Raw genomic sequence first — 25,242 nt, 5'->3', positions numbered from 1 at the left:
TGTGTTACTATTGTTTTCATCAAAGTTAAGATGTCTCATTCATAATGAAATGAATTGTCCTTTGATTTTTCTTTCTAGAGTGCATTTTTTCTTATCATAATTGAAACCTAAGGCGCCGATTTTTCCTATCACTTTAATGGAAGCATTTATGTAATAGTGTACGTCAAAGTTTCATTCTCAACTACATCAATAATCTGTAGTGAAAGGAAAAAAATAAATTCAATTAAATCCTAAAACGGTTATTTACATGATGTTGAATGAACGAAATTATTCAATGCGACGTCACCTGTTTACGTCATCACATTGCTACAGACATTTTTTGAAACGAAAATTGTACAAACACATGCTGTGTTTTCCGAAAACCTAAAAGGTTTAACATTAGTTGCCATACATGAAAAATATTTGTTTTTAGTGAGCTTGGATAATAACATAAAGTTTTAGCGTAAGAAACAAATGATATTTTTGAAGTGATTAATAAGTAAAAATAGCTAAAAAATAAACTTTTTTCAGACATGAATCTCAAAATATTACTGAGAAAAACTGACCAGCAAGTAATTTCATCAATGATTACCATATCGCATTATAGAGACAAAAAAATCGCAAGCACAAATTATGGGACGAATGTTGAATTCAATGAAATTTATCTTTGACAAATATTCTTTGTAATAATAGGCGAACACATGATATTTATGACTCGTAGTAGCAACACAATAAATAGAGTAAGACGTTTGTTATCTGTTGTATTAGAAAAAAATTTTCTTACAAAATTATGAATAGAGAACCTTGAGATGCATTACGCGCATTGAAACATTGATGTTGTGGAGTCTGTTCTTATAAATTTGTAATGTTAAAACAAACAAATTGACGAATCAACTAACGTTTTTGCTTTTAAGCTTACGATTCTTTCAAAATTTTTTGCTCAGAAATTTAGTATAACGTCGATCAAAAAGAAATTTGTTTTACTTTTAGAATTTTTTTCCGTGACTGAAACTTGAATTAACAATTAATTTGGTTACATTGACTATCTTTATCAAATTAGCAGATCAACAGTTTAATGAATCAATTTTCATCAGTCCATTGATTTTTCCTCACATGAAAATTGTGTTTCTATTCTCCCCTATTTGGTCAGGTAAGAACAAAATGTCGTGATTTTTACTTCCCCTAATTAGACGCGTTTGAAAAATTTCGCTTTACTCTGGTGAGTTTAAAATTCACTATAGACGTCCAAGACTCTCATGACGCGCAGGAAAGCAAAACAACCGCCGACCCCCAAATTAAGACTGCTGAGATTGACTGAGCGAGCTTGTAAAAAGCGGTGGAAAATCCCTCCGATTGATAGCTACTGCTGTCTGAAAATTTAATTTTTGACTAAGTATGACTTGCATCATAATCAGTTTTTTACCATAGCATAACTGCGGTTGCGTTTCCAAAAAAAATGTTTGTACAGCTGTTTCTTTCTGTAACTGATGAGAAAACCAGATCAAAAATTGTTTTCGGTTCGCAAAAAATCAATTTGCAAACAAAATCTTGAAATCGGAAGCAAAATGATCAAGACTGAAGACAGATCACAGTTGTTTTGACATATTTTGTTATTTGAAAAAATACTGCTGAAATTTTTTTTATTGAAAACCTGCATCTATTTCAGAAGAAACTTCAAAAGATATATTAATACTTAGGAGATGTTTAGATTACACGAATTATCAAGTCAGTTCCAGACAAAAAAAAAACAAATTAATTGCTTCTTAAGTTTTTAAATTTTTTGACCTCTAGTTGAGTGATAATTTTTAGTCTCACCAGACTTGTGGCGGAGGAATATAACTCTCAATTGTGTTTTTTTCGTAGAGTCAATTTTCGCCGATCGATATATTCCTTGTAGAGAAATTTGCGTGGTATCGTTAAAAAATTCGTCCAGCTTAGAATTCGAAATTAAGCATCTTTTTCTGATTTTTGAGAGTTATCGAGGTTTAAAATTTTGTGTGAACACGTGATATTTGGCATGATTTTTTTTTCACTTTTAGCTTAATTTTTGATTTTTGTTCAAAGTGAGTTTTTTTTGAACAATAGTAGTTCAAAATACATTTCACGCTGTAAAAAGAATCCATTATGTGTTTTGAATAAACAAAATGCAATAAAAAGAGGCTAATTCTGCTCTCATCAGGAAAATTGCTATCAAAATAGTTGAATTTATTTTGATAGATGTATCTTTAGAAAACGTTTCAAATTTTTTTGTTCTTTTTGTGTCATTTAGAGACTAGTTACTTTTCATATTGAGGTTCCGTTATTGACAAACTTTAGTTACAGTGAAATGATGCCCACAAGTTTTCACATTTTTTGGAGATTTTTTTTCATAATTTTGGTTCTTTTTGAAATGTTATCACAATATCCTAATGCTGATTGTTCCTATTGACTCAAAAAAGACGTTCAATGGTATATAGAAAAAGTTTTCAGAAAAAAGCTTATGGTATAAATGGCTTCGAGACCTTCTTCTTGAACTTTTTTGTTTAACTTTTGGATTTTGCCTGTTTTTGTTGTGGTTTTCATTGTCATAAGACTTATTTTATGTCTGATTGATGACTTATGCATGGCAAACATCATATGTTCCCATCGAGGCGTACCTCAGCATATTTATTGACTTCCGTTGAAAGCTATTGACAATAATGCCGTGTATACTGAAGGTTTTGAAAAGTTTCGTTGCTTTAATGTATTTGTTCATATTTCTTTGATGTCCAACTATTTAAAAAAGCGAAATCCCATTGTTTTCAAAATTTTAATTGATTATTTAATTAATTGAAATCAAAAAATTTTATTGAAACGTAGTTTTATCATGTCTTCGGCACTTCTTTCTCTCCCCTTTTTGAAGTTGCTGTTTTTGCACATTTTTAAATGATTTTTTGAGTCGTAACATGCTGCGAGGTCTATAATTTTTTAACTGATTGAAGGAAAGATGCTACTCAGTTCAGACAGCATATTGCGAAGAGCCTTAAATTCATAATATTAATCGTTTTCGAATTTTTTTAAAAAATTTTTTTTCAGTTTTTGTTGTTCTCTTCGTCCTCTTGTAACTGATTGTCATCATTCAGAGATCCCATTCAAATGTAGATCAAAAACTATCGGCTTTAATGATATTATGTCGCTACTGACGTTTTTTTATTGTACAATATGCGTTTTCATTGAATTTTTCTGATTGCTCAATGTTTGTATTAACTTTTCTTTCCTTTTAGCACATTCGCCGAGCATAAGATTCCGAATATTTTCAATTGAGGCCAAAGTGAACTTATTCAAGGCTTCAGTATAATTTCATCTGAATTGGTATAAATAACAATTGAAATAAAAAACATTATTCAGTTAATAGTTAATGATTTTAATGGCTTCAATAATTTCTGTTTGCTTGTTCGCAATTTGTTTTTAAATTTTGAGTTTTTCTGCATCTTAAGTCCATTATAAGGATTAGTATAAACAAGGAAGGTTCATATTGGTTTCGCAATGACATTTTAGTAAATTTATCAAGAATGATTTTATTGAGAAGCTACTGAGTTTTAATTCGTATGAGGTTTAAAAAATGTTGATTGATTATTGAATTCCGCTTATTATTTCTTTTTGTCAACCTGTTACCTAGTCTCAATGAAGAAAAATCCCAGCTGATGTGTAATTAGAAAAGTAAATTTGTGTAGTTAAGATTTTGTCTGATTGCATTTTGACGCTGTTACTCTATGCTTTAAAATTTAGATATTGATAATTTGCGGTGAAATTTCTATCTTTGCTTATTTTGTTGCTTTTTTCTCGTATTCTATATATTGGCAGATCTCGTGAGCACTGTAAAGAGGCATGGCATTATGTAATTCAATTAGTGGTTCGGGTCCATAACGATTTTGTTTTAAAACTCAAACATATATCTTTGGTTATATCTTCGTTTTGTTGACAATTAAGTCAAACATGTTGATGAGCTCTGGTCAGAATATCATGAGCGAATGCAGATTAACGAGATTCATTGTCAGTTAAAAATTAGAATAATTGATTTACTGATTCCTTTCATGTCACGGCATTTTTGTCACGGCATCCTTTCAATTCGTCATTCTTGTCGCCAAAGCTCACTTATTTCAAATATTATTGAATGCTTTTCAAAACGGAAACATACTGAGTTGCTTTTAATCAACACTAATTAGAATGAGTTAAACTTGAAGTTAAATGGCATTTGAGCTTCAATGATTTTCAAATTTGCCACTAATTATACGTCGAAAATGAAATGTTAAAACGATATTGACTTAAATTGAGATTATTTGGATGGAAGAAGAACTCGCGACACGCAAAGACATTACCCGAAATTGTTTTAAGTAGGTGTTTTACGTAAAAAAAAACGCTTGAAGTTGAATTTCAGGTGGTAATTACTTCTTCTTTAATGGAAACGTAATGCAGCTATTGTTTTTTTTCACATAAACGCTTCAGCCTCAATTAGTGTAATAATCCCTGTTGACACGAGAAACATACCTGATGGATCAAAAAATTTTGATGCTGAAAAGACCGTTTGGGTTCTTTTAAATGGACAAAAGGGCGAATGCAAAGTAAGCCGATAGGCAAGCAAGCCGACAGAAAAGCAAGCCAAAAGTTATGTAATAGATACGTAATCTATCAGAAATAATACATTGTCAGCCGTTACAATCAATACTGCGCGTAGTATAATAGTGTATAATGTATTCCAATGCACCAAAGAAACAAAAATGCGTCAATTTTTAGACATCTAGTGGGTACGGGCCTCAGCAGACCGCTGTCCATGGCCATGCCTTTCATACGCTGTGGGATGTAACCCGGAAATAGCGGGCCGGTTATCGCGGCGAAGCCGCAACGTGCTCGAAGCGCGCCCAACGGCCCGCCAGGGGCACCTTAAAATACCGGTATCCAAAAATTTCTCGGCTTACTTGACTTCATTTTCAAAATTCGGCTTGCTTGCTTATCAGCTTGCTTGACCGCCACCGGACAAAAGTGATCAAATATAATATCACCTTTATACGTCGTCGGAAACTAAAACACCGAAAGGACTTTTGCAGACATAAAATATTTTGTACAATCATGTAACTGATCTGTTCAGAAAACCACTCCAAAATATCACAAGCGATTTTCAAAATTGTGAGACAATGATATATCAAAATTAACTTTCAATAGAGAACAAGGAGGCTGGTAATGTTTCGACCCAGCTCAACCAGGTTTTTGACTCAAATGTCCACCAAACGAGGCAGAGATAGAAAACTTTAAAAAACTTTTTGTTCAAAATTGATCAGTATCTTCCTTTAAAAAATCATTTCAATTCTAATTAATAGATAAATAAAAGCAATGACTCAATAGATGTCCGAGAACAAATGCCATTAAGAAGCCTAGGGGACAACACAAACAACCAAATCAATTAAAAACAACGAGCATTACTTAAGATCAAAACTCAACGTCTATCTATTTTTTAAAATAAAAATATAATGAAAAGGTCAAATTAGCATCAAATAAAAGTTAACCATACACACATGAGATTTTTATCTGTTGGAAATAAATCACAGGAAGGCAGAAAACAAAAAATTCAAAGTTAGAACGTACATTTGCACTTTTTGAAAACAATTAAACTCAAAGTCATGATAACAATAGGATATCAACTGAAATCATTCAATGGCTTAATTTAGACCTTCGCACAAAACCATTGAGACCTGTCACTATAAAAAATCTCATGCAGCCGCAAAAAGAAAAAAACACAAGCAAAAATCCAAAAAGTTACCTAATTTTGCGGGGAAACGTAGTCAGAGTCTATAAGATCCAAATGTGTTCACTAAAAAATTGATTTCAAAACATTTCAAAACAGTTAATGTGATATGCTATTTCCCCATTAAGGCGATGATCAAGACAGCAAATCAGGACAAGTCAAAAGATTACCTTAAAGATAAGAAAATGTGAAGGAATAATAAAAAAAAATATGAAAGCTCGTATTATCAACGCCAACCATATAATATTATTTATATATATGTTTATATAACACAACAGTAATAAAAACATTATAATTCAATAACGAGACTTTTTAATAAGACTAAGATAGATTGCAGAAATAATGTTGACATTGGGGAACTTAAAAAAGTCGATTTTTTTCAAAACAGATTTTAAAAAATTTCCTTGGACATTACAACCGTAAAATTTCATCTAAAAATTTTCAATATTTTAATTTTTAACTTCTTTTGAAGCGAATCGTATATGTGATTAGTCATATTAAGTCGAAAGATTTCACATTATCACTCAAAAGAAACAGATGTTTTATGAAAACGTTGCTGAAGCCGAAAAAACAATTTGCATCTCGCAGAAAAGGCTAGTTTTGTTAATTGGCCTCCCATTGCATGTAAATTTGACCTTAGAATTATTGAGTTTTGTATTAAAATCATTCTTGTTTCCAAACCAAAAAGTATACCTTATTTAACTAGCTAATTTGATTTTAAAATCATTATATGGATACTTATCGAGGTACAATATCAAAAAAGCAAAATGTTTCAACCTGAAGCATTAGATAAATTCTTTAATAGCTCCCTGGATACATAATCTCACATTTGGTTATTTATGTTCTCTCATATGACAAAAATGAAAATCAAAAGCCGGCAAACCTCAAGAATTCCTTGCAAATTTACAAAAACAACATTTTGGAGCCATAAAAACTATTGAATTTTACTCATAAAACCCAAAATTGTTTGATTGTACCTTATTTGATCACAAAAAAACATTTTAATAAATGACCTTTGGATGAAAAAGATCCTTATAGAAAAAAGTGGAATAAAAAAAGCAAATCATATTTTTAAAAAAAACGGGACACGCCCAAAATAAAATCCCAATCTTGTATCATTGCAAAACATAGCGATGAGACAAAAACTGGTCGTATTATCACTGTGAGGCTATAATAGTTGTTCTATAATAATACCTAGTGTTTAATTTGGCAATCGAAAATGTTAAAATATCAGAAATTTAAAAAAATTAAACTAGCCGTTTTTCATAAAGATCGGTTTAAATTAGCGAAAGACCGCAAAAAGGTCATTTGAGAAATATTTTTTGAACCGGAGGTATGTTTAGCCAATATCTAAGTAAAGTATGATTTTGCTTAGCAGTTTTTATGTCTTCTGCAACAGACAAACTTGACAAACTGGGCAGATAGGTATAATTGATGCCAGTTTCTAATAAAAAAATGAAAAAATGTCGAATTTTCGGAAACTCAACTGTCAATTATGACAAAAAACTTGTTTCAAATATTTAATCAATCTCTTCAATACTTAAACATGAAAAAAATGAACTATTGTTAACAATTTTATCCAACTTTAGCAAAACTTTATAATTTAAGCAAAAATTGCCACGTTCACAAATATTTAAACCTCCGTAACTCGGAAAAATCGGAACTTAAAAAAATCTTTTACATTTGAATTTTTACGTTTGACAAGTTTCCTAATTATACCACTGAAAACCAGTTGAGTAGATAGTTCCTCCCCCACTAAAGTGTGTCGGAACAATTATCAATTAAGAAAAATAATAAGGTATGTTTAGATCTAGTAGAAACCATATTCATAGTAAACTAATCATTGATTTTTAGCAGCTCTTTGGAGTAACTTCAACATATTACAGAAATCTTAGCAATTTTTTTCGAAATCTTAGAAGCGAGAAAAACGGAAACTAAGTACCATGAAAGCTGAAAAAAAAGCAAAAACGGCCACTTTTCCTTTGTTTAATGTCACCATCAAATATCGAGAATAAAAATTTTCAACAAATTAAAATATGCCTGAACTGAAACCTATCTGGCCAATATTAAGGTCGATAACAGACATCTAGTGGAGCGTACCATGTTGGCTAGTTAACCAAGTCATTTTTCTAGCATTAGTCTCATGTTCAAGCTGTCCTTTTTTGGTATCAAATAAAACAAATTTAAACTCCAAATCGGTACGCAAAATTGGGACCTATTTGCATTTCGTCTCTTGAATGATGCAATGAATAATAATTTAACTAATTTCTGGACGAATTTTTGCAAAAAAAAGGTTTTGAGTGATTGAAGTTTATCTTTTGATTAGCTCTATTTCTTCGATCTTTGCAATAAAATAATCGATTCTCAATGAATAAGAGGAGTGGTGCTCCAAACCAGGAGTGGTCACAAAAGGTGCTAAGAGACAAGACTAACTACAAAATCAAATAAAAACAAAAAGCACAATTACAACCAAAAATCGATGTCTATCTATTTTTCAAAAAAAAACTCGTTAACAAAGTCAAAATAGCATCAGATAAAAACATAACAAAACAAACTAACGTTTCACTAGAAAGATAAGGGGCCTGTCTCTATTAGAGAAAATTAATATGAAAACGAAAACTAAAGGGGAGAGTTAAAAAAACAAATTATTCAAAGTCATGAAAGCCATAAACTGTGAACTAAAAAAACTAAACAGCTTCATTTATACCACGACAGAAGTGACTGAGACCTATCATTAAGTTAATGCCAAAAAAATTTTTAAAAAATCACCGCCAAAACAAAGTCATTTAAATTTTGTGAGAAAATGGTGTCCTATCCTTTGAAACTATGAGAAACTCACTAAAAAAATTATATATAATCAATTCCACCACCATTTAACGAAATTATTGCGATATGTGACTTGTAATTAATATGATGATTGGTCATGAGAGCAAAAAAAAGAAACTCAAAAAAGGGAACAAAAAACGAAAAATAAGAAACAGGTTACAAAAACTCCGAGTACCAAAACCAAAAAAAAATCATTATTTAATTGATATAACAGCAACAAAGACTATATTGTAGATTAATTGGATAGAATTCAATCACTTTTTCCTAACGCTACAAAGTAATATAAAAGGTAAAACAGAACACCTCAGAACCTTTATTGTTTGTAATAATTTTTTTGAAACATTTGGTCATAACAACTTAGAAGAAATCCATGAGGTTTCTGTAGAAACAATAACGTATGTTCACGGGCTTGTTTGGAGTTGGACTTAATTTGTCAGTGAGGATCTTCAAATTGAGAAGTTTCTGGTGGTCAATGATAATAAGAGTAATACGAAAAAGGAAAAAAAGTTTTGAAAAAAGCACAGCAATACAATTGTTATAGTTTTCGAAATTTGAAACCCCACAAATCCTCCAAATTTTGTGTTTTTGATGCTTATTCATTAAAACAAATCAAAGTTCCAAAATTTTCGAAACAGCGAAAGAGAGAAAAAAATGGATATGGCAAAAATCAATATTCAATAGAGATCTAAACTTTCATTAGGAGATTTTTGGCATAATACAATCATAGGGTTGACTGAGACCTGGTTTTCCTCGGAAAATGATACCAAACTGTGGGAAATAGACAGTGAAAAGCTTACTTCCTTTAAATGAGACCTGTCATGCTAGATGTGACCTGTAGTTGTGTCATGGTACTTGAGCCTAAATGTTTTAACCCGAGATTCAGAAATAATTTGAAAATGGACACCAGCTCCGAAGCTCTGTTTTCAATAATCTTTGTTGTAAATATTAATTTATATGTTGGCCTGGTCTATAATCCAAAAAAAAACATTTTTCGTTTAAGTTTCAGTTCCGATTCTTTACAGAATTTGAGCTAAAAGAAGAACTAAAATCTTTAAATAGTCAAAAAGCAATGAGACCCTCAAAAACAACTTCACTGGCCATGAAAGATGGTTTTGATATAATTGTAGAATACTTGATGAACTTTATCAACAGTTTTTTCAGTGAAAAAAAATTCCCAACAACCTTAAAACCGCATATTTTACTCCTCTGTTCAAAAAAGATTATCATGATAACCCTGAAAACTATAGGCCTATCTCAGTGACATAATCTCTATCTAAAATTTTTGAGCAACTGCTGCGCGAATAAAATGTTGAGTTTTTGCATAGCAAATGCTGCTATTCAGAAACGCAATTTTGTTTCAGAAACAACTATTCATCATTTGATGCCCTTCTGTATTGTACCGAATCGTTTCGACTGGCTATTGACAACAACGAGATCATCACAGCTGGTCACCTTGATTTATCCAAAGCTTTTGATTCAATCAAGCATAATAAATTGAAACAGGTTGAATTTCATGAATTTTAGTGAAAATGCTGTTGAATTACCGATTGATTTCATAACAGATCGTAGGCAACAAACCATTGTTAAAAACGTCAAATCCGACTCGATAAACCTTTATCAAGATGTGCCCCAAGGTACAGTATTTGGCCCACTTTATTTAATATTGACATATACGAGCTGTCAAAAAACATACCAAGTAACTGTAAAAATGTTCAGTATGGAGATTAAACTCTAATTTTCACAGAACATAAGGATTTGGAACGAAGCATACAAAATCTTGCAAAATCTTGCAAATTATCTCATCAAAACTTCAATATTTATTCACTAAACTTTAATGCCGAAGAAACTGAATTAATTGTAATTACACAGAAAAATAAAAACCTCACCGGAGAGTCAATTGAGGTTGACTGTAAGATAATTGAATCCAAAAAATCAGTCAAACATTTATGCATCTCGATTGTTGTCTTTTAAGATTCCAAGAATTTAAGAAAATTCTTAAAAAAAGGGCTTGCGGAATCAAAATCATTGCGGCAATTTAAAAACCATTTGACATTCAGATTCGCCTACTTCTTTCAAAGTCACTAGATTTAGCCATCTTTGTTGTTCTTCAGTGCTTCTATCAGGAATAAGTCCATAACTGATACTTTCACTTGATGAACAATTTAATTCGGCAACAAAGACCATTTATTATCGAAAAAAATATGGATCATCGAGAGATTTGAAACTAAAATTTGAAATATTGCCCGCAACTCAACTTTTGAAATATAAAACGACCTTCCATATTCGGAAAATACTTAGCGGTCATCTACCGGCATCTCGAAAAGTTAAGTACCCAACCTTCGAAGTAACTACAAACAAACGGACAAACAGTTACTTCTGCAAACTGATACCAAAAAGTAAATAAATGCAGAACTGTTTCTTAATACAACTGTTCCCTTATATAACTCCAAGTTCTAAAATTTTGGTAAAAAAAATATCCCTACTTGATGCAAAAAAACATATCAAAAAGAATTTTTCTAAATATTTTTGCGAAACGTACAAAGTGGCAAAAGCAATTGCTTCTTGGCGCGATGTGCGCTTTCTTTTATCCTTCTCTAGAGCCTTACCTGATTAATTAATACTTTCTACTGTTGACCCATGTACTTTTATCTAAAAGCTATTATTATTCTATCACCTTACACTACCATTGATGATGTTAACAATTGACATTGTTTTTTTTTGGATAAATAAAGTGTTACTTTTTTGTTGATCGACGATCATAATTAGTTTTTATCCTAACAAAATGAAATGTTTTTGCAGGTTAAATATCCACAATCTGGAGCTTCCAATATGCAATTGTTGCAATAGATTTCATAGGCCCCTTTTTTTCATTTCAACCAAGCTGTTGACAGTACTTATATTTTGTCTTTTTTATTTGAGTTGAAATGAATTTGTTTACCAAAAACAGTAAAAGCTCAACATAAGAATTACACTGCCTGGAGGCAATACTCAAATAGCTTCACAGCTAACCTGGCGAGTTTCCTGAAGTGATGAAGCAACAAGAAACTTTTAAAATACTCTTTCTTGTATCAAGTTAAACATAATACTACATCATTCAAACAGTCTGATTTAAAAGATACTTTTGACAGGTAAATTTTGTGTTTGGGTTGAGTTTTTGGTAAAAAGAAAGCTTAATGTTGTTAAACAAAGAAAACATTTATTTTCTCAGAACATGATATTTTGACATACACTTTTTGACAAGAATGAGATGTTTAATGAAACAATTCATGCTACGCGAGTCTTCTTGATTATTGAGTTTATACTTTTTATACTTTTAAATGCATTTTCTTTTTTTCAAATGTAAGAATTCCCCTTCATTTTAATAATTATTTACTTAATATTCGTATTGAATGTAATGTTTTTGAGATCGGGCCCTGTAAACACATAGCACAAAGTTTTTCCAACAAACCAGTTAGGAAATTTTCTTTTAGTCTAATATTATATAACACAACACTTGACTACTTTTGTGATATTGTTATTTTGATTCGGTCTTTTTCGTGCAGAAACACAAAAGGGTTAAATGATGCAAATTTTGCATCCTTAACGATTGTTCAATTCAATACCAATTGCTGCAGACAAACAACGACGAGAATGGAATGCCAAAGACGCTGGATTATTTTTCTTAATGGAATTGAATCAACTGAAAACGAAAACTTAAAAATCTTTTAATTCCCTTTACCACAGCTTTCTATTAACAATGGATTTATTATTGTAGTTTTCGTCCAATTTTTGTGACGTAATAAGCCCCTATAATAACATCCGATATTTTTGCCGCGTTCTATTCCTCTGAAATTGTACGAAGTGATGCTATATTGTGAGAGTAATTGGCATCACGATCATTACTATTGTTTGCAGAAATGGTAAAAGTTTTTATTTGAAATGCAAACTCATAAAAACAAATCTTTCCTACTATTGTAAGGACACTGTGACTTTTGATTTTTTCACTCGTCACACAAGCAAACCAAAACAGTTTAGACTCTTTCCCGCTGTGGGATTCCGTCGCCGAGCTTTATGGTCATGTAACCTCCCATTACCCTAAATTTACCACAATGGGGGTATAATTTCGTAGAGCGCCGGGTCATAATGATGACGACCCACAATTTGAATTTCATTAGTTATCATAAATCTCTCAAAACATGAGACTTAAACAAACCCCCTTCCATCATTGTCATAAATTAACAACTAATTACGCAGAAACTGATTTCAACTAATTGTTTCTTAAATTCGGGAAAAAGTAAGAAAACTTCCATTGCTTCAAATCTAATCACTTCAATTGATGAGTCATCTGTTCAATTATCCGATTAAATGATCGATGATTTTGTTCACGTACCATTTTGTGCTTTCCTAATTTCATCTTAAACAAAGTAATGGGTCTCAAACTACGTCATAGTTTGAATGAAAACATTTTCCTTTCTCCTCTCTTTTGAATTGGAATCTAAATCAAAGCTAATCAAATTTAGTTCAACTCCAATAACAATAGCACTGCCCTCTAAAATTACCACTTTGTTCGCGGAAAAAAATATAGTAGCTTTCTCGGAATTTAAACTTGAATCAAATTTTCTCCTCCACTATCTCATTAAGATCTTTTTGAATCATCTTTCTCCTATATCTGGGTTTTTCTGTTAATTAAAAGAAACAAGTACCTTCAAGCACGTGTGAATGAATTTTTTGTTCACATTTTTCCTGATGAATCTGACGCACGAGGAATATCAAAACATAATTGGTACTTTACAGCTCGTTTTTACAAAAAATGTGACAAAGAAGCATATGAAATTTTTATACACCAGAAAAGAGATATTGAAACGACTGCACTCCGTTTTTCACTCGCTGCACTCAATATTCACTGTGATTGATTCAAAATACTTGCGAAAGGGACTGAAAAAAAAAATAAAAAGTAAAAGCAAAATAGTAACACGGGAAAAATTGCTAATCGCAAAAACATTTGCCAAAATATTACACCAAGAAATGAAATATGCAAAGAAATGAAAATGTAATGATTATACCAAGAAGTGAAATATGTAAACTACTAAAGCAAATACGGGGGCAATATGGCATGAACAACAATTCCAGCTTAATGTTTTTTTTTTGCTCTCAGCCCAATGAAAGAAAGCAAAATTATTGGGTAATATAAACTCAGGCCAATTGTTCATTTTGGTTTCAGGTCGAGAAACGGAAAAGATTGGGAATGACAGTATTGGTGTTGGTAGTTATATTCGTAGTGTGTAACTTACCACTGATGAGCTGTCACGTTCTATTCTCTATGCAAGAAACAGTCCGTCAAGTTCCCATATCCTTGTGGTATGTGGCCAACAACCTAAGCTACTATAACTCCACTATCAATCCTATGGTTTTACTACTCATGAGCAGTTCATTACGCAAATGTATCGCAAAACAACGTGATCAATTCATGAAAAAACTACGCGAGATTCTGGGAGTCAATAAAAGTCGAAACCACGGACTTCAACACAGCTCTACAAGGTCGGCTAAAGGAACAGTCGGTCAGAAGTACAGCGTTCGCATGGGTCGCAATTTGAACTGTCAGATACCTTGCACGTCTAACTCGTGTTCATCAAGACTACCGCCGTATGGAGTCGAAATGGAGCGTCACAACGATTTTCAACTGGTTGACCGAAACGGGAAATTAGCCGAAAACGGAATGGCAGCTGTTTTGAGTGGCCAAGAAACTCTTCCGCATGCTAACTTAAAAATGGCGCCGATTGTCGAAAGCAGCATATAAATTCATTACAAACTGTTTCCTCGCTCCTCCTACCCCCATCCCCCGCTCCCCCAAACACCACCGCCCTGTTCCGTAGAAAAATGTAAATACCTATGATAGATAGTATAATAGTATTAGTTATACACCTGCGCTAATTCTAATGGCTGATCTCAACGTATCAAGACTGCATGGCTTTATCCAAACAATTTTGTGTCACATAGAGTTGTGATGAAAACACGGTATATCCCCACGGAGAGGAAGGTGGGGAGTTGGGGGGGGGGGGGGTATTTGTAGCTATTTGTTAATGCTAAGCTGTTGAGATAAACTGCATTTTTCAATTGGAAAAAATTGAAACATTAAAGCGCAGCGTAGTAATTCCAATTCAATATTTTTAAACTTTTATTTGCTTCAGTTAAATTAAATGTTTTTGTTATTGTTTGTCTGTTTACGTAATACGTTCTTTTTCATTATCGAGAGTTCACAAGAAAGCTGTAATCAAATAAAAACTGAACTGTTAGAATTGATTAATTAGAGGGAAAAATTATAATCGCAAAAGAAACAGGTCTTGAAAGGATTATTAAAACTTCTCCCGAAATTGGTGCTTTGGGCTTTAAAATGGAGATGAAGTAATTTCAAATTAGTTTCCAATTATTACCCGAGCTTTCGTTTGTGCGAATTTGAAAAAGATGTTTCAATTCGGTCTTAAAGCAAGTTCGAATCTGAAAGTTTCAAAAGATTGGTTTTGACATTTTGGATTAACTTTTTTAACTATTGGAAAAATTATTGGCAGAACAAGCAATTTTTTTGTTTTCTTAAACTCAGATTAGTCAATTATGCGCAAAAGACAATCATAGTCGCTGACTTAAAAATCATGGTTCTGTTGAATATTTTTCGAGTTAATTATAATTTGATCCAAGTTTTGAATATTCTGATTTCGTTGCGTACGCTTTAATGCTTTAAGTTGTTTTTTTATCTTCTGGTGATCTCGGAGAAAGTAATTGTTGACAAGCAAAAAGTTGGGGAAATTTCTATTTTTGGACAAAGTTTGGAAATATTTTCGGACCAACGTTGAACTCCCGGACCAACGTCCCATAGTAAACCAATTCTGAATCATACTATTCCAATTCAGTTCTGTAATTTTACTCTGAACAGTACCATGTTCATGTCATTTTTTAAACTATTCATGGTAATAATCAGAACAAAAAAATTAGGTTTCGCTGAATTTAAGCTGGGACATACTGCATCATCAGTCTGAGAATGAGTTGCAAATACACTTAAGCAGACTAAAGCATAAAACAATCAGGAAAAGACTCACTTGACAAAAAAAAACGGTTAAAATACAAGCACTTAGTTTATAAATAAGAGTGATTATATACTGTTAATTCTGTGTATTGACCTGCATTGATGCCTCTCGATCCATAAACATCGTGATTGAGCAAGAGGAATCAGGACTGACCTAGTACTTACCATCATAAACAGATCCACGGTCTTTGAAAGTTGAATCCAGAGTTTTTCCAGAGCATTCGACGATTGCTTGCCTATTAATTTTCAAAGAAACATTACTAAAAAGCCACAAATTGCCTTTCTTATGGCAATAATAAAAATTGGGACCTTTTCCATTTGCTGGCAATGCAATCACTAGTAGCGATACTGTTTAAAATAATACTTCAAATCAAAACTACCAAGTATTAAACAGAAATCAAAAGTATTGCTCTCTTCGGAATCAAAAACTAGAAAAAAAATCAGTAACCTTGGCGGCATCATCAAAGATTGATTTTTTCTAAGCACTTCTTAACTAGTCTTTAGACATATTTTTACACCATTATGTAATCAGTGAAGATGAACACTAGATCCATAGTTTCTGCAGGGAACTACCAAATTGAGGAAAAAGATAAAATATTTAAAGTTTGTTGTGAGTTCGACTACAAAAAAAGCTCGAAATAAAGTCAACAAGAAATTGAAGTTATCAAAAACAAAGTCATTTTTAGATTAATGTTGATATCTCTTTAAGTAAAATTTGTTTTAGAATCCAAAATTTGTTGGATCCCACCAGCAACACAATTGTTCCTGTCAAATTCAAATTTTTCAAAACAAACTTTGATAAAAAATAGAATCAGTGTTTTCTGAATTGCGCGAATCTCTTAGGATATACATCATATAGCCAACAAAACTTCAAAAACCGTTATTCAGTCGTTAACGAAACAAGTATGCACAGATTTTCAAGTTAGTCTTTGCCAAATTGTTATGCGGAAAGTGTTCCAATTTGCAAAATCTTTATAGACGGATCAGCCTCCAATCATTAAGGAAAATTTTGGAAGCAACTCAGATTTCTTAGCAACTCACAAGACTAAGTGTGATAATTTTGCCCATCAATTTGGTATAAAACCGGGGTCGTTCTAAAATTAGATGGTTCTCTAAATTTTCTTGAATTCAGAAAATTGAAAACAAAAAAATTGTCAAAACCTATCAAAATGATTTCATTGTTTTCCTTTAAGTCTGGTGAAAGTATTCATTGGTGTCCTGAAAATAAACTTGACTGGTATGAATACACTGACCTTACAACAAATCAGTCGAGTAAGCGAAGTTTCATTGTCATAAAATAGTAATAATTATAAATGAAAGGCTCCAGATATGAAAACTTGAGGAATAGCAAAGAGAGTTATTACTTTAATCGAACTTTTCTTTTTGGTTATTGTTTAGACAATCCTAATCATGTAAAAATCATTTGATTATGGACTCCAAATCCCTATCAGTAGACCAAAAATCGTTTTCAATCAAAACTTAAAGATTCAAAACAGAAAAATGCAAACACTTTTCTAAAGAATTAAATAGGACAAGTTCGGGACACTTCGTTGCATTTCTTGTGTTTAAACGAGGCTCTGAAAAAGCAAACTGACTTCTAAATTTTAGATAAAATAAGCTAGTTTAAGTATAGAAGTCCTATAGTGCATGATATTCTCAGACAATCAAAACTGATCATGACGTCTTTTGACATTTCTTGTATCTTGTATTATATCTTAAAGCTTCCTCGCGGTACTTTATAAACAGTGTCTTCTATATACTTAGCTGAATTATCAACGATTGCCAAACTCCTAATGTCTGGAATACTTATATTTGTGTCCTCATCACATACATGGTAGCAAAAACGGAAATTAAAAATTACAGACAAATTGCAATGCTCTGTGCAGTTTCTATAGTTTTTGAAAAAGAATATTTTAAAAGCAAATAGGTAAGACAGGTCAAAAAAAACTTTGAACTGAGCACCATGGTTTTTGCCAAAAGCCTTCCACAGTAACTCAATTGTTACTATTTCGTTATAACCTATAAGAATATCTAGATGATCACCCATAAATGTTTACTTGGATATTGCTAAAGGCTTTGCTACCATTAATTTTAACAGTGTTCTTCAAAAACTCGCTCGTTTTGGGTTTGATGAATAGTTTTCTGTTTTGTTTTGGGTTTTTTGTTTCTCAGTGTTTTGTTAATTTCGCTTTGTTTTCCAGAAAAATGAGCCAAAATTTGTGAGACATTACTGTTGTGCATTATTTCTAAAAAAAACTGTCGAATATTCGCTATTTTATGAGAAAAAGACATAAAAAATAACAGCAAAAGTTTTTTATTGTAGCATTTTTTCCTAGCCAGATGTGTGTTCAAAAACAGAGCCAAACTAGAATATTTTAGGGTTGACTTTGTACTCAAAGCTGAAATTTTCTGGATTATATGAGCAATCGTCTGCAAGTAAAGTTGTTGTCATGAGAAGACAGTACCCACATATCTCAAATGGTTCAATTGAGCCTCATCGGCAAATGAGAACACCCCAGTCCGTAACAAAAGTTTTTGTCAAAAATTTTTTGCACTTCTAAATGCAAGACATGTACTCTTGGGTTTTTTAAGAACGCTTTTCTGCCTCATTCGCGCCATTTTCCTCCTCAAACGACTACAGATTGAAAGGAATCTTGCAAAAAGATTGAAGAAAAAAATTACTGAGTAAATAAGAAAGCAGCGAGAAAACTATTACATCAATTTCAAGCGGAAGCCTTATTTGGACAATGTGCGTTCTAAATTGCAATCAAAGGCCAGAAAACGTTTGTTTAACCTATGTTTAAGATAACCTAATTACTTAATGTTTCAAATAAGACTAGTTTGGGCTAATTGTTTTTAGGTTACAAAAACGTATCAGTGATCGATCAGACATCAGTTCTGCCAAAAGAAACTTATATTTGCCGCTTAGATTTTATGCTGCTCTTTTGCCTTGATTGTACCTAGAGCAGTTTTTCGATATCCAATTTATTAATTCGACAGCGTTATATCAGAGAAGAGTTTGCGGAAACAGTGTACACCACTCTGGATGCTGGCATCAAGGCTCAGCAGATAAATCTGTTCTGTTTCTCAGTCTGATCCTCGAGAAATCACGTACACAAAATTGATGAAAACCATGAAACTGTGGAAAAAAATTTCGTACTCTAAAGAAAAGAAAAACCTGCAAATAAATTGATCAAGACTAAATGAAAAACAATGAACCAGATTTTTTTTGATGCAGTACGTTCAAATACGGCAAAAATAGGTCTCCACACATTTATAAAACTTTGGACATCGAAATTCGCCGGTCACCGAGAACCCAACCACCCTATATTTTTTATTAAAACCCCAATTTTGGAAACTTTTGGTCAAATTAAAGCATATGCTGTATTTTGTTAAATCGGAATTGACAATGACTTCATGCGTCTTAAGTAGAGCAAAACAAAAGAAAAATTTGAAAAAGTTTAGCAATTTTGAGCACACATTCCTAACCTGTTGTATTAAACAGCTTATTATTTGCAGATGTTGCGACTGCATGGCAGTTGTCGATAGAAAAAGTTGGTCAAGATTTTCGATGTTTTCACACAAAAAACAGATTATAGCTCTGATTCCACTCAATTGCGCTCATAGTTGGAAAAGCTCTTGTCGATATTGATGTAGAGAACCATTAAAAATTGGAAATTTGAGCACAACTCACATCTATTATGTCGTAATAGGTTACATGATTTTCATATTAGCTGCCTGTTCATAGCATCACGCCATAAAAATGTTGCCTCAAGCGTTACAAGACAATTATAAAAAAAGGAACTAAGCTCTACCAGGTCTGAGTTTTAATCCCAACGCTGTGAAAAGATTAAAAAACTGCTGTTTCACTTCAGCCATTTCTTTTATGACAAAAGGCGCATAATTATATGGCATGATGTAGTGAACAATTTGCCTTCAAGTCATCGCATCAACAACATAAAGCCATTAACACCTTCGTTTTTTATTGCAATGCTTGAAAAATATCATGAGTGCATAGAAGCTATAGTGAAAAGAAACTCTGATATTCACGATCAGTCGAAGCGTAGTACTCATGTTATCAACCATTTAGCGAAAGACACAGGAAGAACCTAGTTTACTCAAAGTGTACAACACATTGCATCAAAAGACTGTGCTTAAGCTGAAGAGCCCCAATACAAAATTAGTGCCTCAGAACAACCTCTGCTAGTTAATCACACACTTCCGACCAAAGAAATTTTTTAAGCGTTGTCGGAAAACGGTTTTTGACCGCCGTGCGTTCTAGGAGGCGAAACTCATTGAAAATTTGACAACCTTAGTGTTTCTTAGTTTAGCGCTGTTATTAAAGTCCACTGGCTCACTGGCAGTGTGACTTAGTTTACTCAAGGGTTACGGGTTAGTATGTGATTCATTCTGTACATGAGTGTTTTCTCCCCATTCTTTTGAGTTAATCACTACCGTTCATTTTCATCGGGTCATCTGGTTTGAGTTTTCATTTCCGCTTTTTCTTGGTTCTGCTCTTGCTGTGACTTCTTTCTTTCCATCGTATAATTGCTGTATGATATATGTTGAGTTTTTGCTGTTCTAATGTTTTTTTTGCTAGTGTGCTGGTTGGTTCTTTAGTCATGTTGCGTTTAAGGGTAAGACTCAAATTTGTTCTGGAGTTATGTCTAGTTTCTTGCACTCTTTTAACAATACTAGTTTGCTAGCATTTTAATTTTGCTTGTTAATTTCTGCTAGTATTCTCTTCTATTTTCTGGATTTGGTGGTTTGCTAGGTTGTAAATTAATTTATTTCTGGAGTTACGGCTAATTTGATAAGTTGATTTTGTGGCTTTATTCTGCTAGCATATTCCCTCTCGGCTACTCGCTCGTTTCTTCCTCATTACACGCCCGTTCTGTTCTGACTTCATGTATGGTCGTTCGAAGTGCACCCGAAGTTTCTGTCCCGTCCAAATCGCTTTTCCGTTTTGCCGCGCCTTGTTTTTGGTCGGTGTCTCTTCCTGTTCGCATTCCTCTTCGTCCTGCGATATGCGTCTGGCGTTTCCAACGCCTCTCATCTTGACGCCGCGTTTTTAGCCCTTTGTTTTTGCGTTGCGTCCGTTTCGTTTCCCACCTCGTCTTGCATAGTTTACCCGATGTTTCCTTTCCTTCCGTCTGGTTTCCCGTTAAATCGTGTGTCCATCGGTTGGCATTTCTAACGTCCACTCGTTCCGTCGTGCGTTGCGCTTTTGTGTGCTTAACGGCTTTCTTTTTCTATTGCCGGCTACTTCTGTACTTGACGAACACCCTACTGTTTGACAGTTTTTTGAGCTTACTAGGGTTCCATTTAACCCATTTGGGTTATATGTTGTGTGTAAGAGAGAGTGCTTTCATTATATTACCGAGTTAAACTTTTGGCTCCAGTTCTTTTAAGATCATTACTGAAAAAGTAGAGGCTGAGATTGTTAACGTCTATAAAGACTCCAACAATTCCACTGATATGCGTGATATCAAAGTTTATACCAAATGTGTGGTTGTAAAGTGCAACGATGCCTTCACTAGAATTATTGAAAAGAATGAGGAGCTCTTTGATTTTGCGCGTAAGACTGAAAATCTGGATGCTGCCTGTATAAACCTGGAGCAATGGTTAGAGTTTGTAACTAAGAAATATGACGAAAATATTGCTGCTGCCTGAGGGTGCGTTGACTCGGTCCAAAACAAAGAGATAGCGTCACCTCACACAGGATTGCACATGACTTCCTCAAAAAAATCTAACCAGCGTCAACATTACTTAGAAAAGTCAAAACCTAAAAGGAAGAAATTTCAAAAGCAACGCAGGGCAGAGCTGCCAATTGCCAAACAGCGTCTTAAAATTGTTAAACAAATGCAATTGCGAGATATGTAAATGCTGACGATTGAGAAGGAACATTGCAAGCAGATGGCTGCTGATCCTCTTCAGGCAATTGAGTTGATGACAAAATCATCAGCAGACGGCTCAGACACAGGTAAACTAATCAAGCTTTTTACTGAAAAAGCACGATGAAGAACACGAAACTTGTTAAAGACTGGGTTAACGCGTCATCGGCCTCGAATATAGCAGATGTTGCAAATGGATCTTTCTGCTTCCATCACTCAATAAAACCAAGCCACAGTTATTCGTGCTTCTTCAGCTCAATCTCTTACCTCGCATTCTTTGGATCTCAAAACACATAGTCAAGTTGAGTCTAACATCAACCTCACTGCCAATAGGCCAGCAGAGACCGGTAATTAGAATCTTGTAATTAAAAATGCAAATATTTAAACAAACATCATTCAAGAACGTCATTCCTCCTTACCACCCGCTTCCCGTTAACTCGTGTGGCCATCGTTTGCCATTCCTCCATACCATCGCGCGTTGCGCTTTCCTGCACTTAACGCCTTTCATTTTCTTTGCCGGCCATTTCAGTACTCGACAAAAACTTTTGATTTTGGCAGTTTGCTGGGCAAACCGCCATACTAGGGTTCGATTCAACCCATTGTATTTTATGTTGTATATATGTGGGGGTACTTTTGATACAATACCGAGTTAAACTTTGTTCCTGTTTTTTTAAAATAATTGTATCATTACAGGTAAAGTGCAAAAAAACAATTTAAACTGCGGGGGCAAAATAAGAGGCTGAGCTTAAAACATCTATAAAAACAACATTTCTATTGAGATGCATGACAGGTAAAATAAGTCCGAACGTCTGATTCTAAAGTGAAAAGAAGCCTTCATTAGTTTTATTCAAAAGAATGATGAGTTTTTTGTCCTTGCGCATAAGACTGAAAATGCGGACGCCGCCTGTAGCAATCTGGAGCAATGTTTAGAGTTTGTAACTAAGAAATATGACAAAAATATTGCTGCTGCTTGAGGGTGCGTTGACTCGGTCTATAACCAGCGTCAACATTACTTAGAAATCTCAAAACTAAGAAGGGAGAAACTTCAAAACAACACGAAGCAGAGCTGCGATTTGCCAAACAGCGTTTTGAAATTGTTAAACAAATGCATTTGCGAGAATTAAAAACGCTGCAGATTTAGAAAGAACATTGCAAGCAGATTGCTGCTGAACCTCTTGAGGCAATCAAGTTGATGACAAAATCATCAGCAAATGGCTCAGACACAGGTAAACTAATCGAGCTGTTTGCTGAAAAAGCACGATAAAGAACAAAAAACTTGTTAAAGACTGGGTTAACGCGTCATCGGCCACGAATATAGCAGATGTTGCAAATGGATCTTTCTGCTTCCCTCACTCAATAAAACCAAGCCACAGTTATTCGTGCTTCTTCAGCTCAATCTCTTACCTCGCCTTCTAAGGATCTCAAAACACATGGTCAAGTTGAGTCTAACATCAACCTCACTGCCAATAGGCCAGCAGAGACCGGTAATTAGAATCTTGTAATTGAAAATGCAACTCTTTAAACAAGCATCATTCGAGAGCATCATTCCTCCTTCCCACTTGTTTCCCGTTAACCCGTGTGTCCATCAATTGACATTTGTCCTGTCTGCCCCGTTACATCGCGCGTTGCGCTTTCCTGCGCTTAAAACCTTTCATTTTCTTTTGCCGACTTCTGTACTCCTAAACATATTTTCTTCTTGGCAGTTTGCTGGGCTAACCGTCACATTAGTTTTCGGCTTAGACCATTTGAATTTTATGTTGTATGTACGTGGGGTTACTTTTGTTGCGATATCAAGTTATACATTGGTTCCTGTATTTATAAAATTATTGTATCATTACAGGTTAAGTGCATAAAAAAAATTTTAAACTGCGGGGCAAAATTAGAGGCTGAGCGTAAAACATCTATGAGAACAAAATTTCCATTGAGAAGCATGACAGGAAAAATAAGTCCGAACGTCTGATTCCAAAGTGCAAAGAAGCCTTCATTAGTTTCATTCAAAAAAATGATGAGCTGTTTGTCCTTGCGCATATGACTGAAAATGCGGACGCCGCCTGCTGCAATCTGGAGCAATGTTTAGAGTTTGTAACTAAGAAATATGACAATATCATTGCTGCTGCTTGAGGATGCGTTGACTCGGTCCAAAACAAAGAGATGGCGGAGCAGTAAACACCTCACCATTCAAAATCAGGATTGCAGATGACTTCCCAAAAAAAAATAACCAGCGTCAACGTTACTTAGAATTGTCAAAACTTAGAAAGGAGAAGTTTCAAAAACAACACGAGGCAGAGCTGCGATTTGCCAAACAGCGTTTCGAAATTGTTAGAAAAATGCAATTGCGAGAATTAAAATTGATGCAGATTTAGAAGGAACATTGCAAGCAAGCAGATGGCTGCTGAATCTCTTGAGGCAATCCAGTTGATGACAAAATTACAAGCAGACGGCTCAGACACAGGAAAACTAAGCGATCTGTTTACTAAAAAAACACGATAGACAGCATGACACTTGTTCAAGACTGGGTTGACGCGTCATCGACCACGAATATAGCAGCTGTTGCAAATGGATCTTTCTGCTTCCATCACTCAATAAAACCAAGCCACAGTTATTCGTGCTTCTTCAGCTCAATCTCTAGCCTCGCATTCTATGGATCTCAAAACACATAGTCAAGTTGAGGCTCAACCTCACTGCCAATAGGCCAGCAGAGACCGGTAATAAGAATCTTGTAATTGAAAATGCAATTCTTCAAACAAACATCATTCCAGAGCATCATTCCTCCTTCACACCCGTTTCCCGTTAACCCGTGTGTCCATCGTTTGGCATTTCTACTGTCCGCCCCGTTCCATCGCGCGTTGCGCTTTCCTGTGCCTAACACCTTTCATTTTCTTTTGCCAGCCACTTCTGTGCTCGACAAACACTTTTGCTTGTTGACAATTTGCTGGGCAAACCGTCATAGTAGGGTTCGGTTTAACCCATTCATATATTTTTGTATGTATGTTGGGAACTTTTGTTGTAATACAGAGTTAAATTTTGGTTCCTGTTTTTGTAAGATTAAAGTATCTGTACAAAAAAAGTGCAAAAAAAAAATTTAAACTGCGAGGGCAAAATTAGAGGCTGAGCGTAAAACATTTAAAACAACTACATTGAGATGCATGACAGGAAAAATAAGTCCTAACCTCTGAATATAAAGAGCAAAGAAACCTTCATTAGTTTAATTGAAGAGAATGAGGAGATCTTTGATCCTGCGCATAAGACTGAAGATCTGGGCGCTGCCTGTAACAACCTGGAGCAATGTTTAGAGTTTGTGACTAAGAAATATGACGAAAATTTTGCTGCTGCTTGAGGGTGCGTTGACTCGGTCCAAAACAAAGAGATAGCGTCACCTCACACTTCAAAATCAGGATTGCACATGACTTCCTCAAAAAATCTAACCAGCACGACCACCAGCAGCACTCCCATTAGATGATAAAAACCCTAGTAAAAAAATGCCAATCAGTTACCCTTTTATCAGCCGGCACAGAATATTTTTTCAGTAAATTTAAGCAACGTACCACTGGCCCAAATTTACAATCCCCATGTCCCTACATCGCTTCGCTCCTCCACTCTTGTGCGTGCAGCAGCAAGATCCCAAACTCACATAACATCTGTCTTCATGCAACCGAATGCCTTAGATTCTACTTGTTGTACCGCCTTATCCTTTGTCACTCCCATCGTTCCTCCAATATATGGAGCTA

At 34.0% G+C, this 25,242-nt stretch overlaps 1 protein-coding gene across 1 annotated transcript in view; it reads left to right on the top strand.

Annotated features, from left to right (window-relative positions):
- LOC142340314 (gastrin-releasing peptide receptor-like) overlaps nucleotides 1-14,459 on the top strand; it is a 92,580-nt gene extending 78,121 nt beyond the window's left edge. The window contains exon 4 of the mRNA XM_075390888.1: nucleotides 13,764-14,459. Within this exon, the coding sequence (XP_075247003.1) occupies nucleotides 13,764-14,339 (576 nt within the window). The 3' untranslated portion in view covers nucleotides 14,340-14,459. The remainder of the gene's footprint in view (nucleotides 1-13,763) is intronic.
- Nucleotides 14,460-25,242: the final 10,783 nt, after the last annotated feature.

Source organism: Convolutriloba macropyga, chromosome 5 (genome assembly GCF_964194025.1).
Source record: "Convolutriloba macropyga chromosome 5, txConMacr16.3, whole genome shotgun sequence".
Lineage (NCBI taxonomy): Eukaryota > Metazoa > Xenacoelomorpha > Acoela > Convolutidae > Convolutriloba > Convolutriloba macropyga.
The sequence above is the reverse complement of the archived record's forward strand: the minus strand, read 5'-3'. Positions and strand labels throughout refer to the sequence as shown.